The following is a 25,454-nucleotide window of genomic DNA, read 5'->3' on the forward strand; positions in this document are numbered from 1 at the left end:
CGATACGGACTGAGGCATCTAGCATAAAGTGAGTACTGCAATTCATCATGCAAAATCTGAGCAGAGTCTTTCAATTCTTCAATTCCAAATGCTCGGTTGTGGTATTCACTTATTTGCTGTTGAACTCCGACAGAACGACGTTTTCATTTCATGTCCCCCACTGCCGTTCAATCTGCTTACGAATTGACTGATCATTTGTTACAATTGTGATCGTTATTTGCCGTGGAAAGTACGACGTTTCAATTACTTCGGGTAACACTAATCCAATATTATCAAAGAAACGGAAAATTTAAGAATGAACTCTTTATTTTGGTAGTTTAGTGACACTGACTATGACTGATGAATAAATGTTTGCACATAAGTGCTTAAAAAGCAAATTTTATTGCATTCAATTAATAGTTCATAGCTCAAGTTCAAAGTTCTACGATAATAACGTGGTCGTATATTGGATATCACCGTTCTATTTTTTTAAAAACTCTTAACTCAATTACATCTCCATTTGCCAAACAAAAAATCCGAACCGAATTGACCGAGTGATAGTAGCGCCAGTGGCATGGCGCCATGACGCCATTTTGACGTAGGATTACGTTTTTTTTTATATCTGTATTATAGTGACTTTCAACTCATTTGGCTGGTTCGTCACTTTTACTTCCATTTTTGGAAGAATGTCGGGAGTGAGAATTGAACTCGTGACCTTTAGCGTGAGAGGCATGGATGTTACCACTACGCCAGATCGCCTCCACTAGGATTACGTCTTTCGGGAACATTTTGGGTGTAAAAAAACGGAAATCGATCGCATCGTGAAAAATGTCCAATTTCAAACGCTTGTTGCCCAATCATTTCATGATTGATTGATGAGATTTTTGGGTCAATCGATTTCGGTACTCCATAACATTTTTGTTTTGTTTTGAATAAAATAATATATGTCATGCAACAAGCTATCGAACAATTGAAAAATCTCAACCGTTATCCAAACGAAAATACCTCGTTCTGATTGGTCGAAATTGAAGATACAAGCTTCCTGTTGTACTCACAATTATGGCTAAGTCATTTTCCAATAGATTTACGAGAGTTTGCATTAATCCTTTTGGGCCATAACAATTCATTATAGTGAAAGTGAATAAAATTCTATATTTTATGAAACTACAGAGTTCAAAAACCAAGGTGCCTGAAGAAATAGGCAATACAAACACATGAAAGTAGGGGGAGCTTTTGTGAAACATTTGGCCCAAGTGCGGTTGTGTTAAAATGACTTGAAATATGAAACGATTTTCATAAATAAAATTAAATGTGTGTTCCCGCTCGAGAATGGATCGTCCGGTTTAAGCTGTCTGTTTGGTTTTCATTTATTCATTTTCACCCAAGGAAAGTGGCGAGAAAAATTGGAAAAGTGAAGGAATATTCGAAAAAGTGATTTCCCATATGCTCTACATATCGTATTAGGTGCTGTTAGTCCAATTGAAATTCCCATTGATGCTTATAGCATCGTGTTCCGTTGGGTTTGAAGCAAAAATGGAAATGGGTCGAATAAACACTCAGAAAGTAAAATTATAAAATCAAACACCTTTTCCATATTAAATATGTTTTCTCTATAACAAAGTAACATGTTTTACTGAGGAGAGAAATCAATAATTGAGTTCGATAATGATAATTATCTTATATTACATTGGAGAGTTTTTGCTTCTTTATTTCATTCATACATAGCACAGTAGCCATCTCACCACAGAGGGCGGTTTTCATCATATCTCATCGCACTTCGACATCTTCTATCTTGATACGCACCATCAAACGACTAATCACCACCACTCTATCACCACACTCGGTTGCGAACACTGGTGAAGTGAACAAACAATACCCTACAACCAAAAAAAAAACGGCCAAACAGGCCACCAAATCATTTACAAAGAGTTTCACGATGGTATTCAAAAAATTTACCTTCAGTCGTCCACCGGGAAACACACAGCTCTCACCGTTGGAAAATACTTTTTTCACATCTGGCTTGAACTGCGCTGCCACTTTTAACCCGACACCACTTTTGGCCCAGAAACTAAACTCGAATTCACGAAAAAGGAATGATCGGTCGGAATGGAATAAGTTCAAACATACTTCTATATTCACACAAACTCGTTGCCATTCTTTGGTAACCGTCGAGTGAACTTTTTATGATTATAACAACAACAAAACTTAGCCTCTAAATCGGCTCGGCATCGACACGATGAACCCAATTTAAGTATTCGAAATGAAGCTCGAACCTTTCAACAACTATTAGTAAGCAGTCTAATTTTAGCTAGAGTATGTATAAGTATCATGAAACAGCTGAGTAAATGGAGGCTTAAATAAAGCATTTTTTTGCTAAGAAAACGAATTTTTCTTCGCAACATGTTTCGGTACAGATTTTAAAAAAATAGGTCCAGATGAGAAAAGTTTTTACCCTTCCAGTACTGATAAAAATATGGCAACACTGATTTTACTGTGTAGAAAATCAAAAAAATTTCAGAAAATTCCCGATTCGATTGGTATGCAAGTCATCAAAATCCGTTCGCAGCTAAAATAATTATCAACGTTATCATTGTCATCGTTTGGTTCGTTTAAATATGTTTATTCACTATTGTTGATTTGAAGCATCCGCTTGTATGTTCAGAAATTAATTTACGGCTAAACTAGAATTATATAGGCAATTTTACCAACAGTTTCCAACCGCAATTTTATAGATTTCTAAATGGGGATTTTCCAAACAACCCAATTGTAACGGCAATTGTAATGTATCCATTGAACTTTTGATTCAGGGATGCAAGGTTATTGTTTTGAATTAGGTTAATACCTTTCAGAAGGCAACACATATTTACCATTGATAAAAAATTAACTATTGAAACAGTTGAAAAAATTGATGGCAATAAGGTGGCCACTGCCCGTTAACCCTTTGTAAGGCCGTGGAATCTACACCCAAACTAGCGTAGGCAGAAAACAGTTCACCTTCGGCAGAAGAAAAATGCTTTTTTATGTGCTGAAGGGTGAATTTAACAAATAAAGGCTCCTTCTCAAAAGCTTTTAAATGTTTGTATGTATGGGAGCAGACATCTCTTTCTCTCAGACTGAACATCAGCTTGGGATTGTATCCAAAAAAAAATCCAAACGATGTCAACGGGGATCGAACCAAGGCCGGCTGAACGGAAGGCTGTTTTACACGAATACGCTATCCACATAGCTACTGGTGCTGTTGCGTAAATACATGATAATATTACACCTTATTATAAAATGAAGTTGAAAATTGTTTTCTTAGAGTAAAAAGGAGAGCTCAACGGAAATCTATATCTATCTCGGTCTGGGCCGTGTATATGGCAAAGTATGCGGAAAGCTTTAATACGAGTTTTTTTTGCAATGTGTCTCTTGTATCGCTCGCTCATATCTTATATTGCATATCTTATATTGCAATACCATATAAATTACACAAATGCTATACCAATATTTCAGATTCATGGCATTTTCGGTTATTTTTAGACACATTTAATGTAATAAATGAGGATGACAAAACATATGCTGAAAATTAATTTTGGTTGTATGGTGGATGCATTAAAACATTTCAATCAAGCTCCCGGAGTTGTGTAGCCGTGCGTTGTCCTGATGGAAAACAATGCCTCTTCTGTTGGCCGATTCTGGACGTTTCTGGCCAATCGCTATATTCAAATGGTCCATTTGTTGACAGTAGAGATCAGAATTCAGTGTATTCTCTTCTTCTTGAATGACGTTAACGTTCCCAGTGGAACTTTAGCCATCTCAACGTATTCATTAACTAGCGTCATTTATAATTACTTAGTTAAGGTTTCTTAAGCCAAATAACACGCCTTGATTGTATTCCGAGGGGCAAGCTCTAGAATACGCGTGACCACAGTGCAAGTCGAAGGAAATTTCTGTGACCAAAAATTCGCCGGCCAGAACAGAAATCGGACCCGAACACCCGGCATGATAATTTGAGACGTTAACCACTCGGCACTGATACAACTCTTGGCGAGTAAAGTTCAGTGTCGGTATTGTGCGTTGCCACTTTTGCTATTGTACTATTGGTACGAGTGAAGGTCATTGCTGTCCGCTTTCGACCTGACCTTTTGTGAAGTGGAACGAAGGAACAAAGGAAGCAGCGCTCTTGCAGAGAGCCGGATTGCGGCTGTTGAACTGATTCGGCATAACGGGATCGCCATCGCGTGACTGTCGCAAACGGGATTCATCATCACGTGGCTGCGTAAGCTATTCTTGCGCTATTGTGTTTATTGGAACAACTTTTATATTAAGGTACACATATTTATTATTAATATTATTATTCAATTCATTTGTTCGGTGTTTAATATTATTATCATAATTTTTTTTGAGATTATTGTTAAAATCAATAATAAATTAGAAATAAGACAGAAATTTTTGTTAAATGGAGAATAGTGGAGGATCTCCAGAGATGGAGATCTCCGATAATGAATCTCATACAAGATCTGGGAAAAAACATAAACGAGTCCCTCATAAGGAAGATAATTCTTCTGGGGACGAATCCGCTCATCCTATCAAGCCCCCCTCAAAGAAAATTGCAAGCCTCCCTTCTCAACCCACTGTTACTTCCACTCCCCCTCTCCCATCATCGATTTCGCTTCCCCCTTCTGATGCTTCCGATCCAACCCAATCCTCGTCCTCATCCTCATCCTCGCCCTTGTCCTCGTCCTCGTCTCCCCCCTCTGTTGTCACCGCTCCACGTGTCAGAGTTTATCCAGAAGATGCACCTGGAACTGGCCCGTGGGTTGTTTTCCTCCGGCCAAAACCGAAAGGAAAAAACCTTAACGTGATTCAGATCATGAAAGATCTGGCCAGATACACTTCTGTATCTGAAATTCGCAGGGTTAGACCGAACAAATTGCGAGTTGTCGTGAATGACCGGAAACACGCAAACGAGATTGTTGCTGATCAACATTTCACTCTCGAATATCGAACATTTATACCCTCCCATAACGTAGAAATTGAGGGGGTGATAACTGAAACGCGTCTGATGAGCGAACAAATAAAAGCAGAAGGAAAAGGCAAGTTCAAGAAGCTCCCCTCAATGGAAGTGAAAATCTTGGACTGTCGCCAACTCGGGAAACTTTCCCATGATGGGGACCAAAATAAATTTACGCCGTCCGACTCGTTTCGAGTCACCTTTGCTGGTGCCGCCCTCCCTGACTACGTTATGGTGGACAAATTGAGACTACCTGTGCGACTCTTCGTGCCAAAGCCAACAAGGAGCGCTGTGCCGCTTGCGGAGAGCAACATGAGGGGAAATCCTGCAGTGCGACTGAGCATAAATGTCCATATTGCGGGGGATCCCCACACGAGCTCTCAGTTTGTGAAACTTACAAGAGTCGCTGGGAGAAACAGAAGCGCTCTTTAAAGGAACGCTCGAAGCGCACATTTGCGGAAATTTTAAAGGGCGCTTCGGCACTGACCCAACAACAAGAACAACCAATCTCAACACACAATACCTTTTCCACGTTGCCAGTCGATGAAATGGAAGCGGACACAGCTAGCGGGGGCACACCGTTTATTTTCAAAGCGAATCCCCGGCGCAAAAATGTGACCACTCCCAAAGTTCAAGAACAAGTCCCCCCGGTGATACCCCCAGTTAGCTTGCCTAAAAAATCGAGTGCAGCGGACAAGCAAAATCAGGTTCCTCTTGGCTTCCGTGGGAATAGTTCACCTTCGAACGACCCAGCACTCGAGGGGACATCAAAAACCCCAACTGTCCCTGTTTTTCCGTCCAGCTCAACTTCCCAATCGGGATTTATAAAGTTGTGTTTTAATGTTTCCGACTCCATCAGAACCCTTGTCATCTCAATGCTTCCAGTATTAAAGACAATTTTACAGCAATTGATGCAAACATGGCCCCTCCTTGCAATGATTATCTCTCTTGATGTCTAATTTAGATAGAGAGGTCGGAGATATTACTGTTTTTCAGTGGAATTGTTGTAGTCTTATCCCTAAATTGGATGCATTCAAATTTTTAATTCATAACTTCAATTGTGATGTTTTTGCTCTGTCCGAAACTTGGCTTTCTTCGCGAGATGATATCTCTTTCCACGATTTTAATATTATACGCTTGGACCGTGATGATAGATACGGAGGGGTGCTACTGGGGATCAATAAGTGCCACTCATTTTTTAGAATTGACCTTCCACCTATTGGAGGGATCGAAGCTGTTGCTTGTCATGCAAACATCAGAGGCAAAGACCTCTGTATTGTCAGCTTGTATTGGCCTCCGAGAGCTGCGGTTAGACGCAAACAACTTGATGACATGTGCTCACTCCTTCCTGAGCCACGATTGATCTTGGGAGACTTCAACTCTCACGGAACTGCCTGGGGGGAACAGTACGACGACAATCGTTCATTGTTGATATATGACCTTTGTAACAGCTTCAATATGACCGTTCAAACACTGGGGAAACAACACGTGTACCTAAACCTCCTGCTAACCCAAGTTCTCTTGATCTCTCGCTTTGCTCGAATTCACTATCGTTAGATTGCAAGTGGAATGTAATCCAGAACCCCAACGGTAGTGATCACTTGCCAATCAAAATTTCCATCACCATTGGGTCGAATTCTTCTGAATCTATAAACATGGCATATGACCTCACAAGACACATTGACTGAAAAAAATATGCGGACGCGATTGCTCTAGCCATCAATTCCAGAGATGGTTTACCTCCATTGGAGGAGTACAACTTCCTTTCTCGTTTGATCTATGACAGCGCGGTTCGCGCTCAAACGAAACCCATCCCAGGTTCCACTATTCGTCGAAGGCCTCCCAATCTATGATGGGATAGCCAGTGTTCCAAGCTTTATGTAGAAAAATCGAATGCATTTAAAGCTTTTCGGAAACGTGGAACCCCTGAAAACTTTCAAACGTATTTAGCCCTTGAAGATCAATTTAAAAACTTAATCAAAGGGAAAAAACGTGCTTATTGGCGAAATTTCGTGGGAGGTTTGTCACGAGAAACGTCAATGAAAAAATTATGGAAAGTGGCTCGAAACATGAGAAATCGCTCTTCAACGAATGAAAGCGAAGAATATTCACATCGATGGATTTTCAATTTTGCACGGAAGGTTTGTCCTGATTCCGCTCCTGTGCAAAAAATTGTTCGAGATATACCACAAGGTAGGTGCGATCTTGATTCCGAGTTTTCGATGGTAGAATTCTCTCTTGCTCTGCTTTCATGTAACAATTCTGCTCCGGGATCGGATAGAATTAAGTTCAACTTGCTGAAAAACCTCCCTGATGTGGCGAAACATCGCTTGTTGAATTTATTCAATCGGTTTCTGGAGAATAATATTGTTCCAGATGATTGGAGACAAGTACGAGTTATAGCTATTCAAAAAACCGAAAAACCCGCGTCCGACTTCAATTCGTACCGCCCAATAGCAATGCTGTCTTGTATACGGAAATTGTTGGAGAAAATGATCTTGTTTCGCCTTGATCGATGGGTTGAAACGAATGGCCTACTCTCAGATACACAATACGGGTTCCGCAGGGGCAAGGGAACGAATGATTGTCTTGCGTTGCTTTCTTCAGAAATTCAAATGGCTTACGCCGAAAAAAAACAAATGGCTTCAGTATTCTTGGACATAAAGGGGGCCTTCGATTCTGTTTCAATAGAGGTTTTGTCGGACAATTTACATTCTCGGGGTTTGCCGCCTCTATTGAATAATATGTTATATAACTTACTTTGTGAGAAACATTTGAACTTTTCTCACGGAGATTCGGCAGTAAGTCGGGTCTCTTACATGGGCCTCCCCCAGGGCTCATGTTTAAGCCCCCTTTTGTACAACTTCTATGTAAGCGACATCGACAATTGCCTTACACAAAATTGCAGCCTAAGACAACTTGCAGATGATGGAGTGGTGTCTGTCGTAGGATCAAACGAATCCGACCTCTAAGGACCCTTACAAGATACTTTGAACAATTTTTCAACCTGGGCCATTGGGCTAGGGATCGAATTCTCCACGGAGAAAACAGAGATGGTGGTTTTTTCTAGGAAGCATAGACCAGCAAAACCAAAGCTTCAACTTTTGGGTAAACCGATCACTCATGCTATGTCATTCAAGTATCTTGGGGTTTGGTTCGACTCCAAATGTACTTGGGGGGCCCATATTAGGTATCTGAGTAAAAAATGTCAACAAAGAATAAACTTTCTCCGTACAATTACCGGCACCTGGTGGGGAGCCCATCCCGAAGATCTTATAATGTTGTATCGAACAACTATTCTCTCAGTGATGGAGTATGGCAGTTTCTGTTTTCAATCAGCTGCCAAAACACACCTCATTAAACTCGAGCGAATTCAGTATCTTTGTCTCCGTATCGCGTTGGGATGTATGCCCTCAACGCATACCATGAGTCTCGAGGTTTTGGCAGGCCTACTCCCAATAAAAGATCGCTTCAATTTATTATCTCTTCGGTTCTTCATCCGGTGTAAGGTCATGAACCCATTGGTGATCGGAAATTTTGAGCAGTTGATCGAGTTAAATTTTCACTCCGGATTCATGAGTTCATATAATGAATTCATCTCCATGCAGGTTGATCCTTCTTCGTATATTCCCAACCGTATTTGTTTCCCTGACTACATCAATTCCTCTGTGCAATTTGATCTGTCCATGAAGCAAGATATCCATGGATATTCAGATTACCAACGATCGAGGGTCGCTCCAACGATCTTCGATGAAAAGTATGGGGGTATCAATTGTGATAATATGTACTTTACTGACGAGTCCACTATAAATGAGTTCACAGGATTTGGAGTGTTCAACGATTTTTTTAGCACCTCACACTGTCTTCAGAATCCTTGCTCAGTGTATAGTGTTGAATTGGCAGCAATTCATTGGGCGCTGGACAGCGTCGCCTCACGACCTGTTGAACACTATTACATTGTAACGGATAGTCTTAGCTCTGTCGAAGCTATCCGTTCAGTGAGGCCGGAAAAGCACTCGCCGTACTTCCTTGAGAGAATACGAGAAATTTTGAGTGCTTTATCCTGACGCTGTTATGTCATTACCTTTATCTGGGTCCCTTCACATTGCTCCATTCCGGGTAATGAGAGGGCTGACTCATTAGCAAAGGTAGGTGCAATTGAAGGCGATATTTATCAGCGTCAAATCGCCTTCAATGAATTTTATTCTTTAGTCTGCAAAAATACCATCGCTAACTGGCAACGCAAGTGGAATGAAGATGAATTGGGCCGGTGGTTTTACTCGATTATCCCTAAGGTTAGCCTCAAACCGTGGTTCAAAAATCTGGAATTGAGTCGGGACTTTATTCGCACCTTCTCCCGACTCATGTCCAATCACTGTTCGTTAGATGCACTACTCTTTCGTTTCAATCTTGCCAGCAGCAATCTCTGCGTTTGTGGCCAAGGTTATCACGACATCGAGCACATTGTTTGGTCGTGCGAGGTGTATCTGGTCGCCAGATCGAATTTAGAAAACTCCCTTCGGGCCCGAGGAAGACAGCCCAATGTGCCGGTGAGAGATGTGTTGGCTCGGTTAGACCTTGATTACATGTCCCATATATATGTTTTCCTTAAAGCTATAGATCTTCGTGTGTGATTGTCCCTACATCCCTATACCCTCCTTTCCTTCCTTTGCGGGTAATTCGTCCCCTTGCTATAAATAGTAGAATAAGTTGAAATGTAAATACACTATAGATATACGAATAGATTTATGAAATGAGTGTTCATCAACATTGTTACAATTTCCTTATATCCCATCCTTCTCCTAAAAATATGTCAGCCTCCTAAACTCGAGTACACCGCGAGTAATCGGTTTCCACCTTACTAACCTTAGATGTAAGAAAAATGTTTATATATATAGTTTTAAAATTATATTTAAGAATTCGGCTCCTTTAAACTTAAGTAACTGAGCCTGTAAAAATAAACGAATGAATAAAAAAAAACCACTCGGCACTTAATTTAGTGTATTGCACTTAAAAAAAATAAAAACAAAAATAAAAATTAAAAAATTTCAATAAAAAAATTAAATTGCGCGTATCTTACTGTTACAGTATTGCACCATAAACACCATTCGCAATTTCAGCGATCTGGATTGCATTTTCGCCTTTTCAAAACAAAAAGTGTAAAATGTACCGAATTTTCTCTTTGTTGACTTCCATTGTTAACGCCCTGTAACTCACAGCTGAATGGAACAAACAAAAACAGCAAAGAATTTTTTTAGTGTGAAATGTCACCTTTACAGCGAGCATAAACTTGGAATTGTATTATCGATGTTACGCGAGATATTGACCACTAGAGCCAGCTACCGAGAAAATAATGGATTATTTTTTCCCCTACCCAATATTTCTATTAAATCACCGATGTAAAGATAAATATAATTTAGAGAAAATTGATTTTTTTTTTGTCCTGAAGCGTCAAGCTTTTTTTTAATTTCTATCAGAATTTATTATAATAATTACAATTAATTTCTAATAATTCATTAATTGTGTTGGCCATCAAAAATTTAAAGACTTTAAGGAACACATTTCAAAATTTGAAGAAAGTTTTGCTATCTAATTCTTTTCTTTTGTATAGTTCTAAATGTTCTTGCGGACAATACTGAGTGACTTAACAACAATACCGAATAAACTGTAGACAACGATAGATAATATTTTTACAATGATTCTACACCCCACTCACTGTATTTTTATTTTCAATAGAATAATTACATTTACTCAAATTTATTAGATATTCGAATTGATTATCTTCTAGTTAGTACTAACAAATAGAAATAGCCTACTGGCACTAAAGCAAGCCATAGGAAGACCGAAATAAACATGAATGAATGCCTTTGTTCGTAAAAAAACTTTTATGCAAAAGTTTAAGTACCACTTGATAACCCTGCGGCTCCCTTTCGGCATTGGTATTGTCCTGAAGGCAAACACATGGCGTTTTCTCACTTCCTTAGGTCAAAATTGTCGAACAAGAACATGAAAACTTCCTGCACGCTCTCTAATGGACAGATTGTTGCAAAACACAATGCAGCTTTCCGTCCTTCCTGGCCTATGCTCTTTCTATGCTTCCCGCCCGCCTTGGCTGGCGTTCTGCGGAAGCCTTCCTCGAAGAGTGTCAAACGGTTTGGGAGTAAGGGAATTTTGACCCTCTTTAGAATATCGCCTTGGGAGGTAACACGATGGCGTTTGGATGTGAATAAAATTTGTACAGTATAAAAAGCTAACACTGTTTAACTGGGTTTAAATTACGCAGACGTTATCCAAGTTCTATGTGCCATATTGTACCCAAAATTGCGCTTCGATCGCGCGGAAACAATGTAGGCCAAAGTAAATAAAGACGATCGTAACAGTTTTCTTTCCGTTCTAGACTGTCCCCGTTTTGTGGCTCGGAATTTCTCGAACTGTCTTGTGAATGGAGAAACTCGTGACATTTTAATTTTCTTGTTGTCTTCATTCCAAACCATAGCAGCAAGTGCGACAAGCGGCAAGTTAACACATTTCAAAAACAATTTTTACTTAGTTTACTCAATTACGGTTGTTTGTCTGCATTTGGGCGGTAGCCAATTTATGTTCGCTTCCGGTTGAAGTGTAAGTGTCAACTTTCAAGCTGACTGCTGCGGAAACGGGTAGTAAGTCACGCTTATCATTTTATACGCATAAGCATCGCTGATGGCTGGCAGTCTGTGGTCCGTTTTTGGATGAATATCAATTAATGCTAATTAAACTATCGTGACTGTTGTTGCCCGATGGAACCGTTGGAAACGTAGTTAGAAACCATAAGGTACATTTGCTCCACTATTTAGATTGACTGTAGCTGGAATAAGTTTTATGCAGGTTGGAATATTTTAAGTCTACAAACAGATGGACGCCAGGTGCAATGAATTTCGAACTAATGATTATCTCAGAAGTTCATACAACTACTTGCTTCACATGCCAATTTTTGGAACATAACTTTTTGCCTACAATATTCTATTCTTTGAAAACATATTCGAATCCATTTGATTTAGATACATTATATTGAAAACGTTGAACCAATTCAATCATGAGTTTGCGTTTGAAGAGTGTCGGCCTTGGGAATGTCAGCAACAAAGTTAAATTATCAAATATCAGAGAAGTTCAGTTTCAGGGCTACATGGAGAGTTAATTATCGGCCTTCATCTCAGTCGGAGTTCAGCGTGTTAATATTATTACACGACACAATCATTTCTCCACTATACGTTTTATATTGCACTAGCTAACCCGGCAAACTTCGTCTCGCCAAAAATTTGTTTTTTTTTGTTATCAATACGTTCATACATTCACGTTTTCTTACTATGAGCAAGTTCATGGGTCCAATCGCAGAACTGTTCATTGATTGATCTCCATTGAATTTACTTTTCACTATAAAATTCCTAGTATCATAACTACCATAGAAACATTTACTGTACCCTCAAACCTCAATATGTCTAATTTGGTTCCATTTGCTTGAATAATTCTCGAGTAATGCAGAAATTTGTGTTTCGTTTGTATGGCATATTTTTTTCGTTTATTGAAAATAAAAGATGAATTTAATTTTTGTTTCATCCCCTCAAAGTCAGAAAATACCTTTCTCACATGAAAAAACTATTTTTACCAGAATCTCTGGGGAGGTGATAGATGATCATATTTGATGAAAAAATCCTTCTACGCATATGTTCGAATTTCAACAATGATAGAGTTATAGAACTTTTGTTTTGTTTCAGACTCTGTTGCCTCAAACTTACACTACACTAAAAAGTACGCTGCGTAAGCCAATTCTGTTGCTTTCCTTTGAAAGATGAGAAAATTCAGTACATGGTATAGTAGTGTAACATCTGAATTAGTGGATTCGTATAACTTTTTGAAAGCGAAAATTTCAAAGTTGGTAATTTTTAATGTATAATAAATAATATTATCCAAAAATTCATATTAAACTTGATTGTTTTTATCAATCAAAACAAAGCTCTTAAACCACTCTACAATTTGTTCTTGACACTCAACTTCTATCTTTCTTAATTTCGCTGCAATATCGATATGAACAATTCCTGGTGAAAATTCAAACAAAATCTAAAAAAATCACGATTTTTACCCCAATGTACATATAATAGCCACTTGAATTCCACCTTAAAGTTCAAAGGTTATATTTTTTTCTTGAAACAAGTCATTTCAAAAATGTAAAAAAAAATTTTTTTTCAAACTGTATATAATCGAATCACATACGATCGAATTTGTATACAATCGTGTTCGCCCTGTTTTTTTTTGAATTTTTTCATTCAATCATACCCTGCGAATGGAGCCTGAAAAATACACAATAGCAACATTACAGAAAAGTTCAATTTTCGGTCTGTGACACCGTGCGCGAGTATACGTGTTATGATTTTGTACGCGAGTACAGAAGGGTTAATAACTTCGGATATTATTTTATGATGCTATGAAATTTTAGAAATAACTGTTTAGTAGAATGGTTTAATTGCCCTGAAATGTTTTCAATCGTAGAGTCAGTTGACGATAATTGATTGATGATTCATTCTTGCCCTCGCAGAACAATACACTAGCTGATCATATGCCGCAATTTGTTTCATGTCAATGCATTGAAAATTTACCTCGAATGCTATTCCGGTGGCCTTTTTTGCAATTGAAGTAGACTCAGCTACAGTCGATTATAGACTTGTTGTACCAGCACCATTATTCCACATCTCATAACTATAACTTTGGCACCGCATGGAAACAACAACAATGACAATACTTGCAAGTATCAAATATCATGCTACATGTTATTTAGTATTGCCTCAGCGCACCTCTAGACATCATTCGTACAACCTAAACCAAGCCACAAACAAGCGTTTGTCATAGCATGCATGCAGAGCCATACATCGGTGGCTTAAAGCTACTAGGAATATAAACACTTCTCATCATTTTGCCCTATTCTCAATAGAAACGCTTCTGTTAATATTACTGGTCTCGAAAAAAGTTGCATTACTTTTCAATGCTCAAGATAAGCGCAGCAGTCATCCTTAGTGGAGAAAGTTTTGCTACTGACAAGCGAAACCAAATCACATACAAATTTCCAGAATGATATTTACTTTCTTGGTGACAAAACAAATGAAATGAACTTTTTCTGTTAATCTCAACAATCTCGAAAAGAGTAGCATTAATTCTTAATGATCAAGCGAACCCAAATAACTTATAACATTCCAGCACAACATTCAAGATGCTTGGTATTCCCCAAAGAATTTTTTGGCGCACAACCTTAGCGCCTGCTTCGCCATACCGTCAGTTCAATTCATTGAATGCCATGTCAAAGGCGCCAACGAAGCCTTTATGATGACGGAAAACAAATAATGTTAACTGCTTAGAAAAAGACTGAATATTTGCCTCAGCAGATTCATTACTAAAGGTGGCCGTACACTGTTTGCCCGGAGGTCAAATATTTGATATTTTTTGACAGATAAGGTTTGATTTGATATTTGTACAAACACTATTTTGTTTGCCACTCTTCAATTTTCAACAGTAGTAAACAATATCAAACACCGAACATAGAAAAAATCAACTGAAATATTCAAGGTAACCTAACCATATACCGACAGGTTCGAAGAACAGACTGAAAACATCCAATAATTGAATATTTGCTTGTCGTGTTTTGTGTAGAATATATTTGATCAGTACACGTTGGACAAAATTTATCTGTCAAAAAAAGTCAAATATTTGGCTTCGGTCAAACAGTGTATGAGCACCCTAATACCCTAACGCAAATATTTTCCTCCTACGTACATGAATATCCATATTTCGATGGCTTGAAGCAACTAAATATACACACACTCATCTTCGTTTTGCGCTCTTTTCAACAGAACCCGTTTCTGTTAATATTGCCGGTCTAGATTAGCTTAGCTGCCATTCTTGGTGGAGAGAGTTTTGCTACCGCCATGCGAAACTAAATCGCAGACCAAATTCCAGAACAATTATTTTCTTGGTGAGCCAACGATAGCCTAGCTTGATGCTTCCCCACACAATTGTGTAGCTCAGAACCTTAATGTAATGGCGTCAGTTTGATGCAATGATTGCAATGCCAGAGACATCAGCAAATGAATAACTTGGTCGCGTCCACAGCTCAACCCGAAACGAAGACAAGTGATGACGCAAAACAAGGAACCTCAGCGAGATCCACTGTTCATGCTCTAAACAAATATTCCCCATCGTTCTTCTTCCTTTCCTTTGTTCACGGATACTTTAAATCTTAGGATTTCCCCTTTGTTGCTCGTCGATAAGTTGCTCGTTATTGACAGCTCTGTTCGGGAAAGCACACAAATCAACAGAACAAACGTATGGGAAAATGGAAACGCTTATAGTTTTCATGAATTTTAACCATTTACACACCAGGGGATTGTGATTTATAGCATATCAAACTAATCTTAGGGAATTTCCGATTCGCTTGATATGTAAATTGTCAAAATCCGTTCGCGGCAAAAATAGTTATTAACGTTAACTTTATTTCATAAAAACTTTTCCTGTTTTCTGATTTGGCACCCTTGATGATAGACGTAGTTCTACGTCTACTTAAGATAATTACTTGCATCATTATCGTTTGAACCACCGTTGTTCGAGTGGTGGGAAACGTTATTTTGATCTGCTCGAATGGTTAATCAATTATTTATTTGGCTATTTTCTGAAATACAGTAGAATTCGTTTATTATGACTCCGATTATACTGACCTACCGCCTATTCTTACGTAATTATACAACGAAGTTTTGTTTTATATAAAATTCTTTTAAAAAATCGAATATAGTTACATCTTAATAAGATTTCATATTTACGTAAAAAACTTTTTTTTTACAAAACGCTTTGTATGACGTCCCTATATTATGACCTCCTTTCGATGTCATTAAAAACGGATTTGACTGTACATATGAATACTACACGAAGCATCGAAATAATTCTATTTCTCAAGCACTGGAGTACGTAAAAAAATGATTTTAGATAAATCAAAGCCGAACCTCTTGAAATAAAACGATTTTTCAGGATCCAGTTTTCATCCAGTCTTTTCAAGAGAAATCTTCCAGTTTTTTGAAAAATATTATTGGCAACCCTGCTGAGAGGCCTGGGAAAAACGTCATTTCAGATACTAGAGGTAAATGAAGGAGGTTCGAGAACTACGTAAACATGAGATGTGCAATAATTTCAGAGGGAAATGAAAAATACAATAATAGTTTGACAATTCTTCCGTTCACATATTTTGGTAGTCCAAGGCATCATATCAAACGTAAAAGGACGTTAATAAAATTTATTTGTAATGAATAACATATGGATGCATTATAAATTAATATTCGAAGTGGTAAACAAATGGAATGCATAATATGATTGCGTAGTTCTACGTCGAAAATATGCGGTCGTGTCGTAGATACAACCCCTTACAATTTTTTTCTGCAAGACACCTTCATCTATTAACATAAAAAAAGTAAACAATTCAGAAGGAAACATCTAGCACATATCGACTACTAAAGAAATCATCGAAATATCAGCTGAAGTGTGCATAGAATTCATTTCTTTGGTTCTGATGATTTTCAACAGAACACTTTAACAGTAATTATTCGTTAATTGTAAGTGTTCTAAAAGAAATAATATATTGTTCAATAAGTTTTGTCGTTCTATATGAAAATCATGAATTTATGATTTGAAATACATCATTGTTCAAAGTCATTTTTGTGAACCGTTACACACTTGTTCCAGAAATCTCTTAGCGTAGGGGATGCTATATATGAGGCGAGAATTCGTAAGACTGTCGCAATACGCTTCCATTGCTACTATGATCCTTCGTTAAACAAAATCGTTTTCTATGTATGAATTCTTCTAGAAGTCAGATGTCAGAATGAGGTAAGCCTGACGAAAAGAGTGAGTGTTGCAACACTGATTTGCAAGGGAATGAAAATGACTTGCACGTTAATTACAACGCTAAAAGATTTTTCGTCGAACTGATACAGAAGTCAAATTCCATGCTCGCTCCGATGAGTTGTGGTCCATTTATGTAATAACCAAACGTTTATAAAATTGCAGTGAAATTTTTGTGCAATTCGGAGACCAGTTGTTTGGTTCTAAATTATGTATGATTTTGTTCACTGTTACACTGAAAAAAAAATAATACTCTTTTTTTTTGTTTACAAAAAAAACTTTAATTCGCAATATCTAAAAGAAATAATTTTTCATTTTTTTTAAAATTTTATCATGTAAAATAGAAGTCATGTAGAAAATTTAAAAAATAAATCCAATATGGTGAAACTATTTGGTATTTTGAAACATCAAATTTTTATGAATTTTCAAAACTTCGAATATTTGTGTGTTGACAATCATGTTTAGCCACAAATTATAAATTCTCATGTGATTTACAACAAAAAGCTCTTCATCAATCTCCTTCTAAATGCACCAATTCTCGAGATATTTAAAAAAAACATTTCTAATTTATTGTCTTTTTTAATTTTATTTTTTTTAAATGTATATATGTATTTTTATTTTTTTTTATATATATAATATATAAAATAGAAGTCATGTAGATTATTCAAAAAATGAGTCCTAGATGGTAAAACTATTTTTGACGAACTTTGTAAAACATCAAATTTTTATGAATTTTCCAAATTTCGAATTTTTGTATGTTGACAATCATGTTTAGCCACAAATTTTGAATCCTTATGAAACACATCAAGAAAATCAATGCAATTTGTACTGTCAATATATTCTTCCAACAGTCCATCAAAGTTCACAATATTACACAATATATATTAATCGAAACCAATTGACGAATTCAGCTCATGCGACATCTACATTAGAGCTCAGAACCACAAAAGTGAGGGTGTATGTTTATTTTACGCACTGAAAAGCAAGATTCGATGGTGATTATTCATGTTATTTCAATTTAGATTCATAAAGCCATTGAATGTCGTCAGTATATGGTAAGAAAGTTGGAGTTTTGTATATTTACGATGGTTTCAACACGCGATTTGACCAAAGTCATAGATAATCTTCAAAAATTTTATGTTTGATGATGCATACCGGTTATTGATACTATGGTTAATTGCGATGAAATCGATATCATAGCAAATTAGCTGATATCATTGATTATGTAGGGGCCGATACGAGAAGGATTTGCAGTATTTTTAGCGCAAAACACCTTATTCATCGTTTACTTAGTTGAAAAAAATTAAAGTTACAATACTTATAACAAGCCATTCCTCGTAATGTACATAGCACATTGCAAAATGATGATTTTCTAACCTTTTCAGCGTGGAAAGAATACATGAAACCGGGTAATTTGAAGATAAATTCTGATTTTTCTAGAAAATTTGAACGAATTTCGTGCCAAAAAAACAAAACATCCTCATTTTACTCGTTGCGCCATCTGGTTGTAAATCCAACGTAATATCGTCAATCACAAACAGCTGAAAAATATTCGACAAATTGATGAACGGTTAGTTTGAAAAATAGGACAACACTAAGTAAAGTAGTGCGTTATCATTCAAGCTCTCAACGAGTGAAATTGTGTCCAACTTAAATGATGCAAGTTACCGACAGCAGAGCTTCCAATGAGATAAGCGCCAGCATTGAATTGCAACCTATTGTTGCATACTTCGGGGCGTTAACACATTGCTCGATCTTGTATACGATCCCAGCAAGAGTAGCGTTAACGTTACACAGCGCTACATCATCGATAGAATTTATTTCTGTAAATATCGCTGAAAACGAGATGAGTCGTATACACTTCACTAAAAAAAAAGGAAACAGGTGCGACGTCGAAATTTTTAGGCGATTTTTGAAATGCGAGGAAAATAAGCACATGAAGACGAAATATTATGCATCATCTTGAAGCTACAATTATTTTACAAACACATTTTTATCTTGATGAGAGTAGATATAGTGTAGACAACAATATTGGGAACAATAAAAAATCGATTTCTTTCTGTTCATTACGAGAGTACGCAAAGCATTCTGTATTTCTGGTACAATTTGCAATGAAGTGCTCTTCAAGTTTACTCAAATATAATATGAAACGTTGAGAGGAATTTTGGGGATACACTTTGTTAGGATACAGGAAAAAATAACGTATGAATTGATTCTCGAATTTAGTTTTTATCAAAATAAATTCATTGTGTTTTACTACAATTATTGATTGTAACTAATATTACGAAAAACTCCGGATCGGTCACTTCACTAATGGTTTCCATCCAGTTTGTTTGTGATGTAAGCCAAGATAATCTCATGCTCATTCCTTACCCGGTTCGGATGCGCTGCAAGCAGCGAAGCAAAACGGCGGATCGAAATGACCAAAATTACGAACGAGGGGCTTGCAAATTACACCGATACAAGCTCGAGTCGAAATTAATCATGGCTAGCCAATTAATTTAGACACCGCAAAATAGGGGTTGAATAGGGCAAAACCGAACGAATACCATAACGATGTTTACAAACAATACACTAATGGCGGATTGGAATGGATGAATTATAGGACAATGTGAGTGAGGGTAAAATTGAAGCAATAAATTATTGCGAAATTTGCCGAAACGAAAGACATAATTGTTTGGTGTACACATCGAACGAATTTCAGGGGTGACCATAAAATTTATTGTTTCCCATCCGTTTTAGGGAGACCATTGGTGACACATTGGTTGTGTATGTTGTAACTGTGTGTAACTGAGTGCAACGCAATGAATAAGGTTGTATCAATTGATTCTGTTATATAATATTTTTGCTCAATAGTCAAAATGCAATAATCACCTCCTTCGCCGCAGAACGTATTATAGATTTGAAAGCGTGGAAGCGTTCTAGATTTGAACTCACCTGAAAAAGAGATAAAATAAAATGCTTAATTAGTAGATATATTGACGCGGGTCGTGGCCGATCAGATGCAGTGCGCAATAGCGTTATAAAATTGATCTCATAAGATTGTGATTGTGATTTAAAATTATTCTTCAACTGTGTTTAGTTATAAGCGATATCGCTTGCCTTGGAAGAGTATACAAGTATACGCAAAATATTTACGACCACACTATCCCTTATTCGAATTGCAACGAATTCGGCTTTTGGTTTAGCATATATATCGTCAATTTCGCAAGAAAATGGCCTACCAAATTAGCGCGTGTCCGACGTTAGGCATACTTAATTCGAGGTCATTTTCCCGCCAGTCAACCATTCACAAATTCATTTTACCTGTGAGCTTTTCGTTGCGTATTCCATTTATCGAAACCACAACAATAATGAGGGCTGACTGGAGCAGAAATATTTGTCCACGAAACTACACGTTGAAATGTACATAAAGCTGCGAAAGAATGCTGAAACATCAGCAGTAGTACGGTTCGTTTCCGTTGAAAAGTAATTGAAATTTACACACAAACGTTAGCCCAACTGCCGCCCAACTGGAGGCAATAATAATAATGAAGTGATATTGCATGTGGGAGACACCCAAGAACTCCACATAAATTTAGTTATGTGGAAGGCAGCAACTCATCGACCGACATGAAATATGAGCAATACTTTCCTAATAAATATTCAACAGGAGACAAAAACAAAATGAGCTACAGGCTGTATCGAGCAACACTTTCGTTTCGAAGAGTATGTGTATTTATGACAACTCGACGCTAGCGTTATGAGTAATTATCCGTGGCGAAAAAAATGTAGGGGAAATGTGGGAAATTTGGACCCCCTTAGCAAATCGCCTAATATTTCCAAACCTATACGGTCTAAATAAAAAAAATCACATTGTACACTTAGCCACACTTGTTTTCGCTCAATCAATAATGTTTAATCATTAATATAATCATTTGACTCGTTATATAATCATTATATAATCACTTGAACTCGTGTTTTCTTGTTTTTTTTTTTATGCGGGGTGATTTGGTCCGGTGTGTGTCATCGAAAAAAAAACATACTTATGCTTATGTAAAATAATACAAGATAATATTACAATCAGTATCAATGTTCTGGGATCGATACCAGGTGTCTTGACCAGATTCCTGACCAGAGAAATTGCATTGAGACCATCTCGAATTCTGGATGGATCTTTTCACTGAAGTTCGAGCATTTTCAACCATGTTCGATGCTTGGTCGAAGACATTCCGTCCTTGATGGCCTGCGTTGCTCTTTCAAGCTCATACTTCCTCCAACGTTGTCTGTCCATCCTTGTTTTGACGTAGGATTACGTCTCTCGGGAACATATTGGGGTACAAATTGAAAATCGAAAAATCGAGCACATCGTGAAAATTGTCCAATTTCAAACGCTTATTGCTCAGTCATTTCATGATGGATTGATGAGATTTTTGCGTCAATAGATTTCGGTACTCCATAACAATATTTTATAATGAACAAAATAATATATGTCGTTAAACTAACTATCGAACAATGAAAAATCTCAACCCCTATCCTAACGGAAATACCCACTTCTGATTGGTCGAAATTGACGACACATGCGGCGGGTCCCTAACAGAGACATCGAAACCAAGCTGCCTGGGGGAAATCGGCATTGCAAATACATGAAAGCAGGGGAAACCCTTGTTCCTACCGAAATGTGTTTCCTAACAGAGACATCAAAACCAAGCTGTCTGGGGGAAATCGGCATTGCAAATACGTGAAAGAAGGGGGAGCTTTTGTTCCTACCGAAATGTATTCCCTAACAGAGATATTAAAACCATCAAATCGTTCCATATATCAACTCATCTTTAACACAACTGCTACCATATACAATTTTTCACTTACACTTGTGCTAAATTTTTCACAACACACGATCGGTCATTGATATGAAATTTCACGAAGCAACCAACATTAAAGTTCCAAATTTAAATTTTATTTGCTGGAATTAATCGTATCAATCACCTTACTTGAAATATAAAAATGCCCTCGACTTGCATATACAGTAGAACCTCGATTATCCGCGAGTGGTTGATCCGCGGTGCGGATTATCCGCGAAGGTGAATTCCCTAGTAATTATATGAACCTTCCCGAAATTTGTCAGTGAATGGTAGAGTCTTGCTTTTTTGTTTTGGTCTTGGCTTTCACATTATCTGATCAATGATGAACACGACCTTACAGATTGATAGTTCAATAATTTCTGTATTGATGAAACATTGTTTTCATGCTAAAATATTTTTTTTCGTGTTTGTACCTCATTTTAGTCATATATTGCGTTATCTGCGATTTTGGTTATACGCGATGACCTGGCCCGATTATTTCGCGGATAATCGGGGTTCTACTGTATATGCAAGTCGAGGGCATTTTTATATTTCAAGTAAGGTGATTGATACGATTAATTCCAGCAAATAAAATTTAAATTTGGAACTTTAATGTTGGTTGCTTCGTGAAATTTCATATCAATGACCGATCGTGTGTTGTGAAAAATTTAGCACAAGTGTAAGTGTAAAATTGTATATGGTAGCAGTTGTGTTAAAGATGATTTGATATATGGAACGATTTATTTCAACTTTCATAAATAAAAACCGAGGTGTGTTTCCGCTCGAGAACAGGTCGTTTGGTTCAAGCTCTCTGTTTTGTTGTGTTCATTTTCACCCAAGGAAAATTTATACGGCGAGAAAAATTGGCAAAGTGAAGAAATATTAGAAAAAGTGATTTCCCATATGCTCTACATATAGTATTGGTTGTTGTTAGTCCAATTAAAATTCGCATTGGGTTAAATAAACGCTCAGAGAGTAAAAATTATGAAACAAAATTACCTTTTCCATTTCAAATGTGTTTTTTCTATATTAAAGTAACATGTTTTTACTGATGAGAAAAATTGATAATTGTGTTCGGTATTGGTTATGTTATATTACATTGGTGAGTTTTTTTTTATTTCATCCATACATAATACAGGAGGCATCTCGTTTAGGATCACAGAGGGCGGTTTTCATAATATTTCGTTCCACTTCGGTATCTGTTTTGTGATACGCCCCATCCAACGACTGTTTACCATCCTTCTGTCATCATCACTCGGTAAACACTGCTGGAGTGAACAAACAATTCCCAACAGCCTAACAAAACGGCCCTTTTCAGGGCCACCAAATCATTATCTAAGAGTTTAACGATGTAATTCTTCGAACATATCCAAAATCATCAGATAGCCTAACGTAATCCTACGTCAACTATGCGGTCGTGCTTCGGACACAACCCTCCTGTGACTTTTTATTTTTTATCTTTTTTTCCAAAAATGACTTTTGATCTACTCGACTGATTCAGATGATCAAAATGTCATATTAAAGCCATTTAGCCAATTGGATTTGGACTAGAAGGCGCTATATTTCTGCTTGAAAGCATGAAACAATAAAAAAAAATTATAGGAGGTGGTGTTCAAGACACGACCGCATTGTTGACGTAGAACTACGCTGTAGTTTAATTCAAGTCGATTGTTTATAACTGCGGATATTATTTTATAGTGCGAAAATTTTAAAATTTTCAAACAACCATTCTACCGATTTGGTCCCCTTGAAATATTTAAAATTGTAGAATCATTTGACGATAATTGTTTGATGATTGATTATTGTGCTCGAAGAACAATACATGCTCGAGATAAGCGCAGCTGTCGTCCTTAGTGGAGAAAGTTTTGCTATTGGCAAGCGAAACCAAATCGCATACAAAATTCCAGACATTTACATTTACTTTCTTGGTGACTAAATAAACGAAATAAATTATCTGCTAATCTCAACAACCTCGAAAAGAGTAGCACTGCTTCATTAGGATCAAGGCAAGCGCAAATGCAATCTTAGTTGAAAGCAGTCTTGCGACTGGCACGCGAGCCCAAATAAATTAATAACTTAAGGGGGACCCCGGTCTGGAAAATCGAAAAAATTGAATTTTTGTTTTTTGCAAAAATGTTGTCCTAGAAGTATTTTTCGATATTTGATTTCCTTGGAAAGTTACATCCAAAAGTATGAAGTCACCTCAAGGGATATAGTATTGCTGTACGAATTTTAAAACGCGTTTACCCAAACCATATTTGTCGGGTATAACCGTGTAATTTATTTTTTTTTAAACACTTCCCAGCCTTCTTTTGAAGGACTAACCGTATTAATAGTCCAACATATGACAACACCAAACACGGTTTCTTTCACAACATTACAGTCTACATCGGATATACATTAAACACTCTATTTACATTAACATAATACATAACATAACATTAAAAACAATGATTATTTTGCAGCCGGTATTTAGGATTCCATCCGATCGGGAGAAACGGGTCCAACCACACACTTCAATGATGATGGCTTATTCTCCTCCTAAAGATGATTCGCTCTTCGTCGAGTGGAGTGACGTAGCCTCTTCTCACGATGTAGATAATGATTGCCTCCGAAATAATTGCTCTTGTTTACATTCTCCTGATTACTTTCGAACTCATGCAAGAGAAGAGCACAGCTTCCTTCCAAGTCAGGGCTGTAGCCTAGGGCTATTTCCAGACATCCTCACCCACCCAGAAATAGCGTGGATTTCTGAAAAGACATAAATATCCTCTTCGACCATATGGGAGCGGGAACGGATAGGTAGATGATAGTATGCTCGAAATTGGATAATTCTCAATAATTTTCTTCATTTAATTCTGACAAAAAACAAATCTTTTCGATGGGTCTTCGAAGCGAACCCGTAGCTGTTTTCAACGTTACTACACGCACTATTCCATCGCTTCCCGGGTGAATCTCCTCGATTCTTCCCATCTTCCAGCGCAATGGAGGCAGATTATCTTCCTTGATGATGACCAGTTTGCCAGTTTGAATGGGTATCGGTGGTTTCCAGCGTTTCGAACGTCCTTGCAGTTGACACAAATACTCTCCTTGCCATCTCTTCCAGAAATTTTGTAACATTTGTTGAATAAGTTGCCAATGGTGCAGCCGATTGCTTGGAATCGCCAATAAATCCGGTTCTGGTAAATCTTGCAGTGAAGAACCAATTAGGAAATGCGCAGGAGTTAGCGGTTGCAAATCACACGGATCATTCGAAATAGGAGTTATTGGTCTGGAGTTAAGACAAGCTTCTACTTGTGCCAGCAAAGTCGTCATGTCTTCTATCGACACTGGATTTTCTCCAATCACTCTCAATAGGTGATGTTTCGCTGATCGTACAGCTGCCTCCCAAAGTCCTCCAAAGTGTGGGGCACTAGGGGGGTTGAAGTGCCACTGAATGCCTTCATCTGCACACATTCTTGATATCTTGTCACTATGCTGTTTATCCCGAAGTAGTCGCATGAACTCTCGAAGCTTGTTCCTAGCTCCAACGAAATTTGTGCCGTTGTCCGAGTATATATCGGTGCACTTTCCTCTTCGCGCCATAAATCTTCGTAAGGCTTGTATGAATCGATCTGTAGATAAATCACTCACTAGTTCCAAATGTACCGCCTTAGTGCACATGCATACAAATAACGAAACGTAAGCCTTGACTGCTGTACGACGAGGTCCGGGTCTTATGTAAACTGGTCCAAAATAATCAATACCGGTTT

The 25,454-nt window shown here is 37.5% G+C and overlaps 1 protein-coding gene across 7 annotated transcripts in view; it reads right to left on the reverse strand.

The window, feature by feature from the left end:
* LOC129764826 (ras GTPase-activating protein raskol) overlaps nt 1-25,454 on the reverse strand; it is a 355,896-nt gene that overhangs the window by 112,152 nt on the left and 218,290 nt on the right. For 3 of the 7 annotated variants that reach the window (XM_055764334.1, XM_055764336.1, XM_055764335.1), the window contains exon 3: nt 19,757-19,819. The exons of the other annotated variants lie outside the window; for them this stretch is intronic. In XM_055764334.1, coding sequence (XP_055620309.1) covers nt 19,757-19,819 — 63 coding nt within the window. The remainder of the gene's footprint in view (nt 1-19,756; nt 19,820-25,454) is intronic. 7 annotated transcript variants of the gene reach the window in all.

Source organism: Toxorhynchites rutilus, chromosome 2 (assembly GCF_029784135.1).
Source record: "Toxorhynchites rutilus septentrionalis strain SRP chromosome 2, ASM2978413v1, whole genome shotgun sequence".
Lineage (NCBI taxonomy): Eukaryota > Metazoa > Arthropoda > Insecta > Diptera > Culicidae > Toxorhynchites > Toxorhynchites rutilus.